Below are 18019 nucleotides of genomic sequence, written 5' to 3' on the forward strand. Positions count from 1 at the left end.
TTACAGCCATGCTAGGGACTTGTGAGTCTGGCAGCCTTTAAGGGCCTTTGGAGTGTTTTGCCTCAGGATCTGTTTATTATTCAACTTTATATTCTCAGATTTGAGTACATTATTAATCCTCCATAAATATTTAATGAATAATTAAATGAATGAGCAAAGCTGATTTCTCTCCAATCACCCAGCAGCTTTCTGCTTTGGCTGTATTGGAACTAACGTATAGATCAGGGGTGGGATGGCAGAGACAGTTAGTGGCTAAGGAAAGGAAAAGGAATACAGGCACTACTGCCTTCATGGGTTACATATTCTGTGATTTTGTTTCTGACTAATGGCATTTTGTAATCATTTTTAACATCTTTTTTCAGTACAAATTTATGACATTCTTAAACAAACTCCAAGAAAATACTATGATATACTAAAAGCATGCCCTTCTATCTGGCATTTGATCTAATCCTATAGTCTGCTTCCCAAGACAGTTTACTCTCTAAGCCCTGGGAATGTTTTCATTAAACAATCCCAATCATTTGGGCATAGTGAAAGAAAACTCTGAGACCTGAAATCTGCAATTTTATTATCTTTATTAGTATTTTCTGATATATAGGAAGAGCCCAAGCTTGCTTATGGAACAGGAGAGGGAAGGTTTTGGGGGCTGCTTGCTAGGGGAGTATTCTTTCAGAACTAAGGAGTCTTCTCTATAAAACAATTTACTTGGTCTTTTCTTAAGTAGAGGAAGCACTTCCTGCTTATGTACAAAGTCAAGTAAACTTTGTAGCAAGGTACAAATTAACCACAAAGTATTTGGGAGAGACACTTATGATGTGCCTAACATATAGCAACTTTAGGAACTTAGAGAAGCAGTGACAGACAACCCTTGTCCTCTAGCAATGGTTCATCTTCCTGAGCAAATGAAATAACAAACATAAAAAGAAGTCTGAGCAACATAAGCCAACTGTTGTCTATATAATCATGCAGCTGTGTATGAAATTATGCCATGGAAACTAGAAGTTCTGAGTAAGGGGAGTTGGTAATGGCTGAAGTATAAGGAGGAGAATGAGTAAGGGTGGGGTTTACAAAGGCAATGTGTACCTCATGATGTGCCAGGCAACATGTTAAGTGTGCCACATGCATGCTCTCATTTGTTCCCTATGAAATTAATAAGTACTACTGTTACCAATTTCATTTTTCCAGATCCAGAAACTAATATTCACAATCCTTACAGCTGGCACAGGTGTAAGAGCTGAGCAGCTGGTCAACTCCAGGCAGTCTGGTGCTGGAGTCCTCATACTCAGCGACTGTGCTATTCCTTATGGTGGCCTAGTCAGACTACTAGTGTCTGTGTTTGTAAATGTACAGCTCATGACTGAAGATGAATGCTTGGAGAGGTATGCATCAACCCAAGCTAGTCCCCCAAAAAGACTCTCTTAGAAAGATTCTTACCTTTTGACTTGGCAGACTTTCTACCTCCATTACCTGAGGGTTTGGGAACGAGGCCATTTCTCATCAAGGGATGTTCTTTTCTACAATATTGCTTTATTGTGTCTGGTACAACACACAAAATTAGAGCCTTTTAAAAGCCTCAACAACTCTTGTCTCTAGTGTGAAAGGATCACGGGTGCAAACTCCATTCTATTTCTTTAGCACACTATTCAAACTCTCCTATCTTCAAATTATAACCCTCTCGAGGTCCCAAGGTGATATTATTGACTATTATCATGAGCCCATAGGGAATGATGGTATCAAGTGGGAGAATGACCTCCTCCACTTCAAGTGTGAACCTGATTATGATGAATGAAAGGAGGCCACATGACTTCCCCACTCTTGGAGGGACAGCTCTATTGAGCTTAGCACTAGAAATCCTGTCACACTGAGATGGAGGTAGAAATATATAATATCAAAGTGCAGACATAGGACAGTTTCTCTATCACTTTAAAAATCTCTTAACAATGCAAGATTTGAGGGCATTCAAATATGAGGGAAGATATGTAATAACAACAATGCAGGTTCAGCCTTCAATTGCTGATTACATTTGGCTAGCAATATATAGTCACTATAAAATAGGGCCATATCTTCCCCCTCCTCTACATAGGAAGAGATACATCTAACCTCCTGCAAAGAATCTCTCCTCTCCTTTCCTTTGCCCCTTTCCCCATGCACAATTTGTAACCTCCTCTGCTTTGTTCCCTTAAAACATTATTCTTATTATCATATTACATTGTAGTTACTCTAATTATGTTTTTCTGCCACGACAGATTATGAGTTCACTGAATACAAGGATTTAGTACATTTTGGTATTCTCAGGACCTTACAAAGCATCAGTGTCATTGTCTCGCCCATTTCCCCAACCCCTTACCACATCAGTACACAGCCTGGCTTCCAAGTGGCAGCAGCTGCATTTCTTTGCTTGAGGGCTTTCATCTAATAACTCTCATCCAATAACTGATGGGAATTAATGTAAAATACCCCAGTTCCTTCTCCCCTTGGACAGCATAGCTCAGAGGAGTGTATCTACACAGACTACTAGAGCTGCTCATGGGATAAATCTTCATTTGCCATCAGAAAATAATGGACTTATTAATGCACCTTTTCTTTCTTGTCTGCCTTCCCTACCCTATCCCACTTTCCACTTTTCATCTAGCATATCATTCACATTCTGAATAAACTACTTTCACCTAAATCCTTGACTCAAGGGAAACCCAAACTAAGTTAGCACCTAATACATAGAAGGAGTCGAATAAATGTCCTTTTAGTTAAGCTGAATTACAAAGATGTATAGTCTAGCACAAGATAAGACATGGAAGTGCTATGCTACATAAGTGCTGAGGGCCTATCTATCAGTCAAATCTGAGCATTTGTAAACACAACAAGCACCATGATTTCAGGGTTTCCCTTTGCAGTAGGAACGTGGCTGTCCTAGTTGTTAGTAGAGTACATATCAGGAGCTCTGGCTTCTATTTTTAGATCTCTTGCTGACTTAGAAAACCTGTTTTCTAATAGTACAGTGGTGACCTTCCCACCCTCAGAGAAATGGTGCAGAATGCCTAAGGAGGAAACAAGTCCCCATTTGTGGAAGCCACAGAGGAACAGAGGAGAGAAATGAGAGCTTAGGTACTAGTCATTGGCAGACATAGTGCTGTAAGATCTCTTTTGACAGTTAAATAGAAAGTGCTGGGTTGCCAGGCAGTGCGATGGCCTTGAACAGGATTTAGGTCTTCAAGCTTCCAAAGTTTGGCTTTGAGCCTAAGACTTCCAAAGGGTAATAATCTCTTTTTCTTTTTTTTGAAAACTTCACATTAAAAGATAATTTTCCAAAATAAGGTAAAATCATGACTCTCTTACAGATATAAAATTAATACATGTTAAAGATTTTATTTAACTCATTAATCAATGAAGGAATCAGGCAGATGGTATAACCACCTCCCCCCACCAAATCCAAAGAACAGACACATTTTATAGATCAAGAATGTTAAAATGAATGTGCAAATGGAGGCAAAACTAACTTCTTCCATGGTGGGGAAAGGAAGTAATTTGAACCACTACAGGACAAAACAGGACAGGATTTGCACGCCTATAAGCAAGAGATATTTTGCATTACCATCAGTTATATAATTTACAGAGCTGTAAACTAGCTCCCAGAGAATCAGTCAGATAACACTGAAGGGTGTGCTATATAGACAATGCATAGTTTTCCAAGGAAGCACATTTTTCCCTTTACACTTATGATTGTTAGATGTAATGATGCAATCCTTCTCCAATAAGGAGGGAATCAGATTTTTTTTTCTAGAGCTTATGGATATTTTTAAAATCCATGTATTTTTCTTAACACTGTGAGTAGGGATGAGAGTAATAAAATACCTGCCACACATAAGGTACTTGAGAAAAGTACATCTGACTATTAAATAAAGGGAAAATCTCAAGGTTTATGAGGAAGATCCTTCTTTGATAGGGGAAGGAAATGGTAAGAGAAAAGAAGTAGCTGGCATTTCACATTCACTACCTCATTCAGTTCTCCCAAGAGAAGCTGAGAATTAAGTGAAGATATTTCTCCTTATCTAGATGAGGAAACTAGAGCCCAGAGTAATTATGTAGCCTACACAGGGTCATACAAATAGTACATAACAGCTCCAGGATTTAAACCTAGTCCTTCTGACCCAGAGTTTATGATTTTTTTTTTCATTAAGCCATGCTGCACTGGTGAATGATGTCGTCAAGAGGGAGGGCAACAGTTAAGAAGTTTCCTGACCCACACCTCAAACAGGGCAGCTCAGTAGTGTTTTCAAACAAGCATGCTGTAATGCTTCTCATTGGTGACTGCTACGTTTTTGTCATAATTTTCTCATTCTGATGAGTGCTCTGGAGAGATACACATAATTCATTTTTGATCTCATAGGCTTAGATGTGACCACTGATTTAAATGAATTTCTTTTTAAATGAACTACCCTTTGAAACTGAAGGGACAAAGGCCGAATTAATAGGGTTAAAATGCCTTGTATTGAAAGTTGTTCTGAATCAGATTTCTTGGGATACCACTGACATTTCCTTATACAAAAAAGAAGGCTTATATTCTGATCAATGGCATTCATTGAGCATTTATTGAATGCTTGCTACATTCTCAGTATTATATTAAGTGCCAAAGGGTACAAAACGGTGAATCAGACAAAAACCATGCCCTGTCTAGATCATACCAGAAAAGATTAGACATATATAAAAACTGACCATAATATAATATAGTAAGGGTTATGGGGCTATAGAAATGCCATGGAAGATGAATTTGAGATGGGAGAATTATGAAGAAATTCATTGAGTATGTATCATTTTATTTTGAAGGATGAGAAGATTTGAACATGGAAACTAGTATGTATATGTGTATGGATTCTATCCACCAATTCCATTATTATAACCTTGAACATAGCATAGTTCCTTCTTAAAAATTATTAATGCAAAATAATCTATTTTCAATTTTTGGGACCTAACAAGTTGCTGAACTTGCTATTCATTTTTCAGAGGAGTAGAGGATTCAATTAACATGAGAGAAAGTCATCTTTAATTCTATTTTTGTTACTTTCTAAAATGAATGAATATGTCATTTGGGTTCATGAGAAATTTTCAGGTCTCTTCATTTGAAAACTAATTCCAAATGGCATTTAAAATTGTATTCTTCTAAGGCTAAATGGATCTTTATTTATTATTTGCCCCAATCCCAAGATAGCAAGAATCCCATGTTTTTCAGTAATTCTTCATCTGATGACATTTTATTTTAGCATAAATAGAAATATATGTTGATTACACTTACAAATTATTCTCAACCTGAATGTTCTATTTAGTCTCTGAAATCTTTAAAATAGGAAATGAACCTTGTTACCACAAGTAAAGTGCCCTGAATCTCCCACAACTAAACTGTTCACTTTAAGGTCACTATGATCCTGCAATGAACAAAAAAAGCAGCAGTTCGCTTGTATTAGAAAGAGGCTTAGTAAAATGCCCTCTCTGTGATGCTTGGTTAGGCACACACTTTCTGTTTCATCTGACATTTCTTGCAGAACAACTCAAGAGCTTTTCAGCAAATTGTTTCTGACTTGTCCTTAATGCCTGATTTTCTTTTATTTAGCCCCACAATTCACCATCTAATTGTAAATAATAATTAGTAGAAGACCAAGTATATAACAGGCACATAATGGGTACTTAATAAATATTTGTTGATCTAATGAGTGGCTGAAGATTTATAACATGGAAATGCACAGAATTCAGCAAATGTCTGCAAATTTAATTTCCTGATGAACAAAATCAACAAAGGACTATAAGTTCTATAATACTGCCATGTTTTCACCTAGAGTATGTTTAAATAGTTTTAAAAATCCACACTCTGTTGAGACTTATTAGACTCTCTCATAAGACAGTCATATGATCAAGAAACATCTTAATATGACACTAGCATTTGTTTGGCTAAGCAGAGACTAATCAGAAGCTTATTACATAAAATGTGATCTTTGTTAAATAGCCTTTTTACTTATCCTGCCATTTTTACTTTCTTTTTATAATTTAATGGTTCTCAACTGGGGACAATTTTTCCCCTCAGGGGATATTTGGCAAATGCCTATACATGTTTTTGGTTGTCCCCTCTTCCATGGGGAGGGAAGTGCTACTGGCATCTAGTGGGTAGAGACCAGGGATACTACTAAACAACTTGCAATACACAGGAGAGGCCCCAACAAAAAAGAATGATCTGGCCCCAAATGCCAATAATCCTGAAGTTGAGAAACCCTATTTTAAATAAAGAAGCTAGCAGCAATTATCTCAAACCCATGATAGCTATGTGGGTTCATCAGATACAAAAAATGTTTATGCCTAATTCCTAGAAACAAGAAAGTTGTAAAAGGTAGTTGAGTCCTGCCAAGAAGTCCTGTAGAGCTGAGGAAAAAAAAAACAAAAAACAAAAAACACAAGAACAGAGTTTACAGAGAGAAGAGAAAGAAAATTGGATGAGATTAGCATCATTTTTGTAAATATTATCATAGAAAATATTTGAAAATCTAATTTGTAGTCTCAAGATTTCAGTTTATACTAAAATGGATTTGATGGTTTATTTCATGCATAGGCATATTTTGACAATCCGATGAACTTGTAACAATGATGGTAATACTACTACCATTGCTGTGAATAATAGCAACTATAATTTATTAAGCAACTATTGCATGCTTTCCATACATTACTACTAATTATCACAATCACAATCAAGATAAGCATAATTATTCCTAGTCTACAGAAGAATTAACAGGCTCGGAGTTTCTGTATTCTGTTTAAAGTCTACAGGTGGTAATAATCAGAGCTAGCCTTAAAGACAAGACAGACTAGTAGCCACCATACTTCAAATATTAATATAACATTGAGTAGTATGACTCACAGTGTAGTTTTTTTCAGTATAGTCCTGGTTTATGCCTGATGTTCCAGTGTAATTATTAAAAGCACCTACTTTCTCTCTTAAAAGTGATCACCCCATATGAGATGATGTACCCTGTCTTATTCCTTCCTTTTAAACCATGAAGAAATTCACAGCATGCAAAGATAGAAACTTCTCAGCATTCTCAAGGCTCTCTGACATGGATTTGAGCCATGTGTCCATCTGTCCATTCATTTATCCTTATGTGAGAGCAGTTGACAACTGGTAGCCATTAGTGGGAAGGGGTCACAGAAGCTGTTATTTAGTTCTTGATATTTAAGCTACTTTAGGTGTTAATTAATTGCTTTGTCTGTCAATTTCCTCATTTCTATCAACGTTGCTGGTACAAAGCAAATGGTTTGCTGGACTATCTCATGAGGCTGTGGGAATCAGTAAATGTCCAGCTTGTTTATTTCTCTGAATGTTTTGCCCTTTGCAGAGCCCTGGATGTCAACAAATAAACTGAATGCAGTAGGACTGGTAAGACCATTTTGACCATGGGTTGAGCAGAAGAATTAATGGTATATAATTTATTCATGGTGAATTTTCAAGGAGATTAGAATAATACAATGGGTTAGATTGTGTGGCCATTTCTAATTACAATCATGACATTAACAAAATTTCTCCATTCTTTCAGATTAAATACCTCAAATTCCCCCTCACAAAGGGAGTGCTACCATGAAAAGCATTCCCTCTTCTTTGTGATCCTCCTGTCCTCCAAAGCTCTCTCTTTTATGGGCATCAAAGCACCTTGCAACTTGAGTAGCCATCATAAGAAGCAGTGCTTACTCATGTTCAGATATCAAGGCTGTGACCCTTACCTGTACAGCTTCTTGCTTCCTCTGTGTGCTTTGTTTTTCCCCTTTATCTCTTGAGGTAATGGCAAGGATCTTTCTGCTAGACAAAATTTTCTTATTCCAAAGGAAATTTAATTTCTATATAAATCAAGCACATATATTTAATATTCCATTCCCATCCAAGGGCCCCACACTAAAGCAATTGTGGTTATTGAAGACATGTTAAATTATTTATGAGAAATAAAATGCAAAATCAAAATGCCATTCTTTTCTATTTGTGACAAAAGAGAAAAAAATAAAATTTTCATCTTAGAACTCAAAGATTGTCCTCTGCTCTTGAGTAGTCTTTTACCTTAAAATGGCATTGGGAAATAACTAATGAAAACTAAGCGATAGTGATTATCCGTCTTGGTGATACACAGGATCCCCTGTTCTTTCCCTATGCTCATTTTAAAATAGAATCCATCATGAAGCTTTTATAAAAATAATATTTATTGTTAACAAAAAGCTTTGGTCAATGACACATATATTAATAAATATATCTCTATTTGTTTATATATGAATAAACATATATATTTGTATACATATATACATTAACAAACTTTCTTTAATAGAGTCACTATGAATAATAGATACGTTTTTCATTACCATGTTAGAAGTTATAAAAATTGGTTCCAGGTTTTGAATATGCAAAATACAGAAGGCTCTAGCAGAAAACTTGGTTCCTTAAAAATAAAAAAAAATAAAAAATACAGAAGGCTCTTACTATTGATGCATTTTTAAGAGCAATGTGAGTCATCATATTAAATATAATGCATTTTTAAAAGCAATGTGAGTCATTATATTAAATATATTAAATATAATGACTGAGTCAAATATATTATTTGTTGTCCACATTATCTGGCCTAGACCTGTTTCACTCCATGTTACCCCCTAACTCTTAGATAACATAGTGGTCTGATTCAGGCGTGATGGTTTTCACTTGGGCCCACTCTAGTGCAGCTGGCCCCAAGGACATTATTTCCCATCCAATATCCCCTGGACTTTGTTCATGCTACAGAGCAGAACATGAAACTCATTGTACGTAGTCCTATAGGCAGTCCCTATGTTCTTCCATGTCCATAGCCAGCCCTCACTTTCAGCTATGGAAAGACCATGGAATTCCATAACTATTTCTGTTGTTCTCCAACCTCCCAGTTTGATTCCAGAGCAGGGCTCAGAAAACTTGGCTCACAAGCCGAATCTGCCCTACCATCTGTTTTGTAAGTAAAATTTTACTGGAATATAATCACACTCATTAGTTTACGTATTATCTACAGACTATCTTCATTACAAAAGTAGAATTGAGTAGTTGCAGCTGAGACCTTGTGGCCCACAAAGACTAATCTATTTACTATACATCCTGTTAAAAAATGACAAGGGCCTAGGGCACTGAGTTTTTAAGAGAACTCACCCAGGAATTAATATATTTGTCAAATCTGATTACATGCAGTTTTTCACTTGCATACCTGAGTTATATCTCCAGACTAGAGGATTGTCACATAGATTTAGTCTTAAACAAATAAATGGGAAAGGTTAAGCTGATCTTTACATATATTTTGTTCCTCTTCCATTGCCTCTCCATCCTAGGTACCTACTCTGCAGCCCCCAATAGAACATTTCTTCCTTGGCCGAATAACAGGGCCCTATGATTGCCTTTAGTCTTCTTACTAGGCCTATTATTATGATCTAAGATATTTACTATTGAACAAGAATGTGTTAATTGGATTAATAAATGAATAATATGGATCAGCATTTTCAAAACAATGTTTTGCAGAATGCTTAATATCTTTGAAATGTGCTCCATGAAAAGGATGGTCTATCTAAAAAAACCTCTATATGCTCAAATAAGTTTGGGAAATAATGACACACACTATGTTTTCCTTCAGGAGCATAATAATTTAGATGAGTATATTGAAGTTTTAGAAAAGGAGAGGATTAGGTCAACAAAATGGCCAGTAGAAACTGTCAGAACCAATTTTGTCAGAATTCTAGAAAATAATCAAAAGTTTACAGCAACCAAGTGACTACTAAATTTTAAAAAAGGCAACTTCAAAATGGTAGGAAAGTTTTGTGGTATTTTTATTTGCCCTTGTTTCATCTCCTCCCTGGTGTGGCAGTGATTTTGGTTTTGAGTCCGTGGCAACCTGCATACCTAGTACCATATGAAACCCTGGTCCCTGGTTCTATTAGTAGAAGGAGTAGAGTAAACCTTATTCACAAATTATTTTGTATGTCTAATCTAACTTGTCTGTAAGCTAGTAGCCAGAAAGACAGATACAATGCATTTGTATCAGTTTTCTAGGATTGCCATAACAAAATACCACAGAGTGAGTGGTTTAAACAATAGAAATTTACTTTCTTACAGTTTTGGAGACCAGAAGAGCAAAATCTAGGTATTGGCAGGTTTGGTTTTTCCTAAGGCCTCTCTCCTGGCTTGCAAACATCCACTTTCTTACTGTGTCCTCACATGGTCTTTCCTTTGTGTACACACATCCCTGGTTTTTCTTTTCTTTTCTTCTTATAAGAACACTAGTCATATCAGATTAGAGCCAACCCTCATAAACTCATTTAACCTTAACTAACACTTTATAGACCTTATCTCCAAATATGGTTACATTTTAAGGTACTGAGGGTTAAGACATATGAATTTGGGAGGAATACACTTCAGCCTATGACAGTGTTCATCTCTGTTTTTGCCTAAGTTGGAACTCAGGATAGAAAAGCAGTGGGTATTGATCAAAAGCACTGCAAGCCAAACTAAAAACCCTAAGACACCTAGAGTAAAAGATGACAGTTGAAATATACAATAAATCACGTAAAGCCTGGGAGTAAAAAAGGGAGAGAGTTTCTTAGGGAAATTAGGACATTTTCAAAATCAGCCATGTATAGGGCAAATTTAGAAAGCCATTGCATTTTCAGAGCAAGATGCATGTTCAGAAAAGACTGTGCAAACCCTAAACTTTCATCTTGGGCTGATATAGACTCACTTCAAGCCTGGTTAATTGTTGAAGGAGTTTTCCAGAATAGAGCCAATTTGTAAAGACTGGGGAGTTATATTTTGTTTGTTTATTTGTTCAATTGGCTGGTTGGTTAGTTTTTTAGCTCCTGGTGTTCAAGAAAATCTCTGTCAAAACCCTAGCTGAATACAAGCTGAGAAACAGAGACTACAGTGACCACACATAAGAAGGAATATTATAGTTTTTGCAAAAATAGTTTTGTAAAGTCATTAAACAAATGGCTTACTATAGCCTTCAACTATCAAAACATTCAGCAAACTCTGGGGAAGAGGGATAATATAATTTTCAGGGTTACCACATTATAATATTCAAATGTCCAGTTTTCAATAAAAATCACAAAGTATACAAAGAAACAGGAAAGTATGGACAAAGAATGAAAGGAAATCAGGAAAATGATCTATGAATTAAACAAGAATATCAACAAACAGAAATTATTAAAAAATAGAATTTAGGAGCTAAAAAAATCAGAAATGGAAAATTTACTAGAGGAGTTTAACAGTAGATTTGAGCAGGCAGAATAAAGAACATGTGAATGAAGATAGGACAACTGAAATTATTACCTGAGGAGCAGAAAGAAAAAAAGAATACAGAAATGTGAACAGATCCTAAGGTACCAATGACGTACCAACAAATGGACAAATATGCACATTCTAGAAGTTCCAAAAGAAGAGAGAAAGGAAGAGTGGAAAGAACATTTGAATAGAATATTTGACAGAATAATGCCTTCTTTAATTTGATGAAATACATAAATCTACAAATCTAAGAAGCTCAATGAATTCCAAGTATGATAAACTCAAAGAGATTCACACTGAGATACATAATCAAAGCCAAAGACAACAAGAAAGTTTTAAAAGCAGCCAGAAAAGAAAACCCAACTCATTGTATACATGGGACCCCTAATAAGATTATCAGCTGGTTTCTCAGCAGACACTTTGGGGGCCAGAAGACAATGAGATGATATATTTAAAGTGCTTAAAGAAAAAAAAAAACTATAACTGGGAGTTTATATCCAGAAAAACTGTCCTTCACAAATAGGGAGAAATTAAGACATTACCAGATAAGCAAAAGCTGAGGACATTAAGACATTAATAATATTACCACTAGATTATTAAGACATAAGACATTACCACTAGATCTGCTCTAAAGAAATGAAGAACAAAGTGGGAGGGCTCACAATTTCTGATTTCAAAACTTACTATTGTACTAACACAAAGCTATAGTAATCAAAACAGTATGATATTGGCATTAGGATAGACATATCAACCAATGGAACAGAACTGATAGTTCAGAAATAAATTCATACATCTATGGCCAATTGATTTTGAAAAAGGTGGCAAGTACATTTAATAAAGAAAGACCAGTCTCCTCAACAAATAGTGCTGGGACAACTGAATTTCCACATGCAAATGAATAAAGTTTGACCTTTATCTCACACTATATAAAAATTATTTAAAAATGAATCAACAACCTATATATAATAGCTAAAACCATGAAACTCTTAAAATACAACATAGGGGTAAATCTTCATGACATTGGATTTGACAACTGATCCTTAGATATGACACCAAAGCACAAGAAACAAAAGAAAAAAATAGGTAAATTGAAGTTCGTCAAAATTAAAAACTTTTGTGCATTAAAGGACATTATCAAGAAAGTGAAAAGACAATAAAGAAAATATTTGTAAATTGTATTTGATAAGGGTTTACTATCCAGAATATGTAAAGAACTCCTATAACTCCACAACACAATGACAAACCACCCAATTTAAAAAATGGACAAAGACTCAAATAGATATTTATCCAAAGAAGGTATACAAATGGCCATTAAACATATGAAAAGATGCTCAGTGTCATTAGTCATTAGGCAAATGAAAATTAAAACCACAATGAGATACCATTTCATACCTACTAGGATGACTATAATAAAAAATGGAAAATAGGTGTTGATGCAGATGTGGAGAAATTGGAACTTTCATACACTGCTTGTGGCAAAATGGTACAGCTGCTGTGGAAAATAGTTTTGCAGTTCCTCAAAATGCTAAACATGAAATTACCATATGAACCAGCAATTCTACTTGTCAATATGTATCCAAAAGAATTAAAAGCAGGTACTTAAAAATATACTTTAATGTCAATGTTCACTGCAGCATCGCTCATGACAGCCAAAACATGGAAATATTCCAAATGTTTATCAACAGATGAACAGATAAACAAAATGTGGTATATGCATACAATGACATATTTTTCAGCCATAAGAAGGAATGAAGTTCTGATACATGCTACAACATAGATGAACCTTGAAAATATTACACTAAGTGAAAGAATCCAGACACGAAGGACAAATATTATATGATTTTACTTCTATGAAATATCCAGAATAAGCAAATTCACAGGTACAGAAAGTAGATTAGAGGTTACCAGGGGCTGGAGGGAGGGGAGAATGGAAACTAATTAATTGCTTAAGGGTTACAGAGTTTCTATTTGAGATGATGGAAAGGTTTGGAAACAGATAGTGGTGATGGTTGCACAACATTGTGAATGCAATTAGTGCCAATGAATATTGTAAAAAGTGTGTATACACACATATGTATATATGTATAAATATATATATGACCACAATTTTTTAAAAATTAAAAAAGAAACTTTGGGGAAATCTACATTAAAGAAATTTGCCTAACTTTATTCAACAGTGTTTTCCAAACTAGTTTGACTTTAGAAGTTTTATAAATGGACTAGAGTTAACATTTCAAGGGACATTCACGAATGACTGAAACAAAGTACAAATGATCTTAATCTTGAAAGGGAGAAAAATGGTCCGCAGCAACAAGTCTTCCTTGTTAAAGTGCAGACTCCACCTCCACAGGTCTCAGATGGGGCCTGAGATTCAGCATTTCTAACAAGCCCCCAGGTGGTGCTGATGCTGCTGGTCCTCAGACCACAGTTTGAGCAGCAGGGGAGATAATAGTTGGATGAACTATTCTTCATAACCCTATTTCCTCCTACAGCCAATTTGATCAACTGATCAGAAAGCAAAGATGTTAATGGACAATAATTGATAACTTATTAACCCTCCCAAGTAGCATAATTATAATTTTATATGGGTTTCTAAGACAAATGCCTTACTCTAAAAAAATACTCGGAGAGAGTGATATATAGCAACAGAGAGGATTAATATGAGAAGAAGATTGTCATACTTTGTGCTGGGGGTAGGGGAGGGGAGCCATTCTTCCAAAGACATTTAAAGTATTCCAGATCTATTTTTTACTTCCATTTATATTTGGATTCCATACTTGAGTTACAGCCAGATCACTCTTTCTCATAAAAATAATGGAAAAATAAAGGAAAGATGAGAGTGAGAGAGAAAGGGACAGAGGGAAGGAGAGAGTGAAGAATGGAGAGGAGAGAGGGAAGGGAAGGATAGTGATATGAGAGACTAGATGTCTACGTAATTCTTTTCTTCAGTCAGATTCTCATCCAACTCACTTTGGAATATCATGACTTTACTGACAAATCAATTAAATGAGGTTAACTAGTATAAACAGTTTCTTTCCACAGTTTACAGAACACATTCATTCCCTGGTGATCACATCTAAAAATGTGTTCTTGTCAGTCAGAACACCTTAGCAGATTACCGGGCTAAAACACACAGATGAAAACTTGTGCTAGCACATATCAGGATCATTTTAAAAAGTGAAATAAAAACCAGTTCTATCATTCAGTCCAAAGAACTTGCAGGTCAAGTTCCATATTTAGATAGCTTCTATCATTAGGATAATTCTATTGGCTTCAGGCATTTTATCCCTGTAGTTAAGAAAAGTGTCCTAAAATTAGGCAATTTTTGCCTCTGATAAACTCTATGACCTTCGGAAAATTAATTAACCATCTTTGTGCCTCAGTTTTTTTCATCTAAAATAGGAGGGCCATGTTAGCACCTAATAATTGAAGAATGAAATAAGGCACTCACTGGCACACAACAAGGTCTTAACATAGGTCAGTTTTTAGTATATGTACATGCTAATTTCTCATAAAAAAAAAAAACCTTACTTTTTTTCTTTCTAAGGTTTTTATAGAAATTCAAATGAACCTTGAAACAAAATGCTCAAGATTGAAGAGATCAGATGTAAAGGATCAAGAAAGGTACAAACCAAAGATGCCTTCCGGCTGAAGGTCAAGGGATGGAAAACTCTCATCCAGGCAAACGGAAGTCAAAAGAAAGCAGGAGTAGCTATACTATTTGCAGATAACATAAACTTTAAAATAGCAAAAGTAAAAAAGGATAAAGATGGCCACTTTATAATGGTGAAACGGAAGATCCAACAAGAAGATTTAACAATTCTTAATATTTATGCACGCAATGCAGGAGCACCCAATTACTTAAAGCAAGAAAGGTACAAACCAATGTGAAATACCATGGCTAGCAGGTCAGGAGGGAGAGAGGATAGATATTGTATAATGAAGGCAGCGCAGCAAAGTGGTTGAAGTTTAGGTTTTTGGAATCAGAATGATGAGACATTGAGTCTCAGTTTTTCTAATTACTGTAATGTGACTTTAAGCAACTTAACCTCTCTAACCCCTTTTCTTCATCTGTAAACATTTACTAGAGCAGTTAAAAAATTCTTTTTTGTGAGGATTAAACTAGATAAATTTTTTTTTGTGCTTAGCACAGTGTATCAGTATATGGTAGCTCAAAAAACATTTTAAGTTCCAGCATTATATTCAGACTGACATTTACCAGGAAGGATACAAACAAATATATAAGGGTATGACCCAGCCTTCTAAGTGCTTCTAAGCTGGTTAGGTAGGCCAGACAAACAAATAATGTATAATACAAGACAACCAACAGTTAAACTTTCAAATTCCTCCTGTGAAAATGACATTCCTCTCTTTCTTGTTTCTTCCTCCATCATTCATTTTCTATCATGCATATAAGAATTGATGAGAGTTTCCCACCCTGAATTGGATGATTTAAAAGAAATATTTCTTTGTGGAGAAAGAGAAGAAAAGCAAACATACAGAGGGTTTTTTTTGTGACTTGCCTCTACTTTGTCTATTTTATTTCTTACTAGTAAAAAATATATGTGTTATAACATAGAATTGTATGGCCGAGAAAGAGAAAGGCTTGACCATGGAGAAGAACTCATCTTGGCAGATGCTGACATAAGAGTGACAGGGATGGCTGAAAATTGTTTTGGTAATATGGTGGTACCTGTGATTCTGTGCCTACAAATATTTTTTTAAAAAATAAACACAATTTTCCATTAAAAACCAAAAAATTAGTTATGTTTCAAAGAAAGACAACTTAATGCATCTCTTTTACCAGAATTATTTGCTCCTTTTACCAAAAGACCTTGCCTGGGGACTTATATTAGCTGTTTTACCCCAAATTTCATTTCTTCATTTTGAGAACCCCACATAGACTTGTAAAGTTTAAAGACATGGTCAAGTGAGGCCACAACTTGTGTTTTCACTACCAGCCTTTAAGGGAGACCTCAAGCCACACCTGTTCATTCAGATCCTACCAGTTCGTTGGGTACAGATCCAACTAGGGTGTTGCTTGCGCTAGACTACTGAGTCTTTTTCAAGTGAAGAGAGACAAATTTCTATGGGGAAAAGCAGCAAGTGAATAGATAGTTCATGGCAGTATTTTCTTATCTCAGAAAAAATTAGAGGAAAACTCCACAAAGGCAATAAACATATTCCCCAGCAAAATATGATGCAGGGAATCATCAGACAGTGATTTATCTATTGACTAAAGGCAAGAGGAAAAGGCAGCTGGAGTCAGGCTAGTCTCTGAGTCTCTGGAGAGAGAAGTGGATTCTTAGTTTGTTCAAAGCACATCTAGGATGCAATAACCCTTGCTTTACACTATATTTACTAAGGCAACAATATTGACATCAAGTGACATTTCTGTTTGTGTTTACGTCTTAAAATAAATTATCTTTCCTTGTTTTTGTATCTGTACATCATTTTCATTGGGGGACAGAGGATGTAAAGAATGAATAGGGTAATTCAGAGGTGTCAAGAGAATCAAAGTAACTCCCTGATTTAAAAAATGTCAAAAGGAGGTGGACACAAAAGGAGGTGGATATTACTGACCCATTCATAATCCAAAATTCAGCTCCATTTTGACCTCATGACCCAGGCTATTTCATCACCATGGGGCAACCAGTGTTGATGTCTGTCTACAATGTTGATGACCCTAAGGTCAAAGAAAGCCACTACCAAAAAGGCTATTTTGATAGCAACTTACGACAATGAATTCCGTTAATTAATCTTCAGCTTATATTTTCCAAACTCAAAACTCTTCAGGGTAAGTTGCCATTGCTTAACTCTCATGATCCACAATGCAAAGGAGAATGTTATCATTATGCACCTCTAGGCAAAACTTTTTTTTTTTTTTGCAATCTCACCATCATCTTAATTTTATTCTCATCTCTAGCTATTTGCACAGATGTTGATGGAGCTGTATTTTTGCTTCAATTTCTATTGCAATATTCTTATTGCATTCTGCAGGTCCTCCAGTAAACGTTACTTGCAATATTTTTATCAACAGTTTTGGATCAGTCACAGAAACCACCATGGTAAGTGCTGCAATGCCTCTGGCAAGAGAAAAACGTGACTCGATTATGCCATGAACACAAACTGTCAAATTTTCTATTGTTCAACTTGCAGGGCCTCCTGTAAATGTTACCTGCAACATATTTATCAACAGCTTTGGGTCAATAGCAGAAACTACAATGGTGAGTGGGACTGAGCATTGAAGCCATCGTGTGAAGGAATGGGATGTGGGATTGAAGAGCACTGTTGCATTTTTGTGGGACATTTACTGAGTGCCAATTTCCAAATTTGCTCACCTCTAAAAAGCAATGACTTTTACTCTTTCATTTTGAACAGTCATTTGTCAGGTGTTCATTACTTAAAATTCAATAATCTTTTATCCATCATGCCAGAGAAATTTTGGAAATATTTGATGTTTGATTAGTTTTCAGTAGAATTATCAGCAACTATGCATATTTAAGGATATTTAAATATGTGCATCTTTAGTATTTTAGAAATACAAATTTCAAAGTTTGAGAGATGTTTTTATAGCTGTTTTTCACATATAATGGAATTTTTAACATAGATAAGCCTCTCTTTGATGCTACATTTAAGATATATGCCAAGGGGCTGAACTTACAATCACACACACACACACACACACACACACACACACACACACATTCACACACTGTT

At 35.5% G+C, this 18019-nt stretch overlaps 1 protein-coding gene across 1 annotated transcript in view; it reads left to right on the forward strand.

The window, feature by feature from the left end:
• The window catches only part of GLRA2 (glycine receptor alpha 2), a 193856-nt gene that overhangs the window by 21338 nt on the left and 154499 nt on the right, over positions 1–18019 (forward strand). Inside the window, exon 3 of the mRNA XM_012784787.3 lies at positions 17300–17367. Within this exon, the coding sequence (XP_012640241.1) occupies positions 17300–17367 (68 nt within the window). The remainder of the gene's footprint in view (positions 1–17299; positions 17368–18019) is intronic.

Source organism: Microcebus murinus, chromosome X (genome assembly GCF_040939455.1).
Source record: "Microcebus murinus isolate Inina chromosome X, M.murinus_Inina_mat1.0, whole genome shotgun sequence".
In the NCBI taxonomy this organism is placed as follows: Eukaryota; Metazoa; Chordata; class Mammalia; order Primates; family Cheirogaleidae; genus Microcebus; species Microcebus murinus.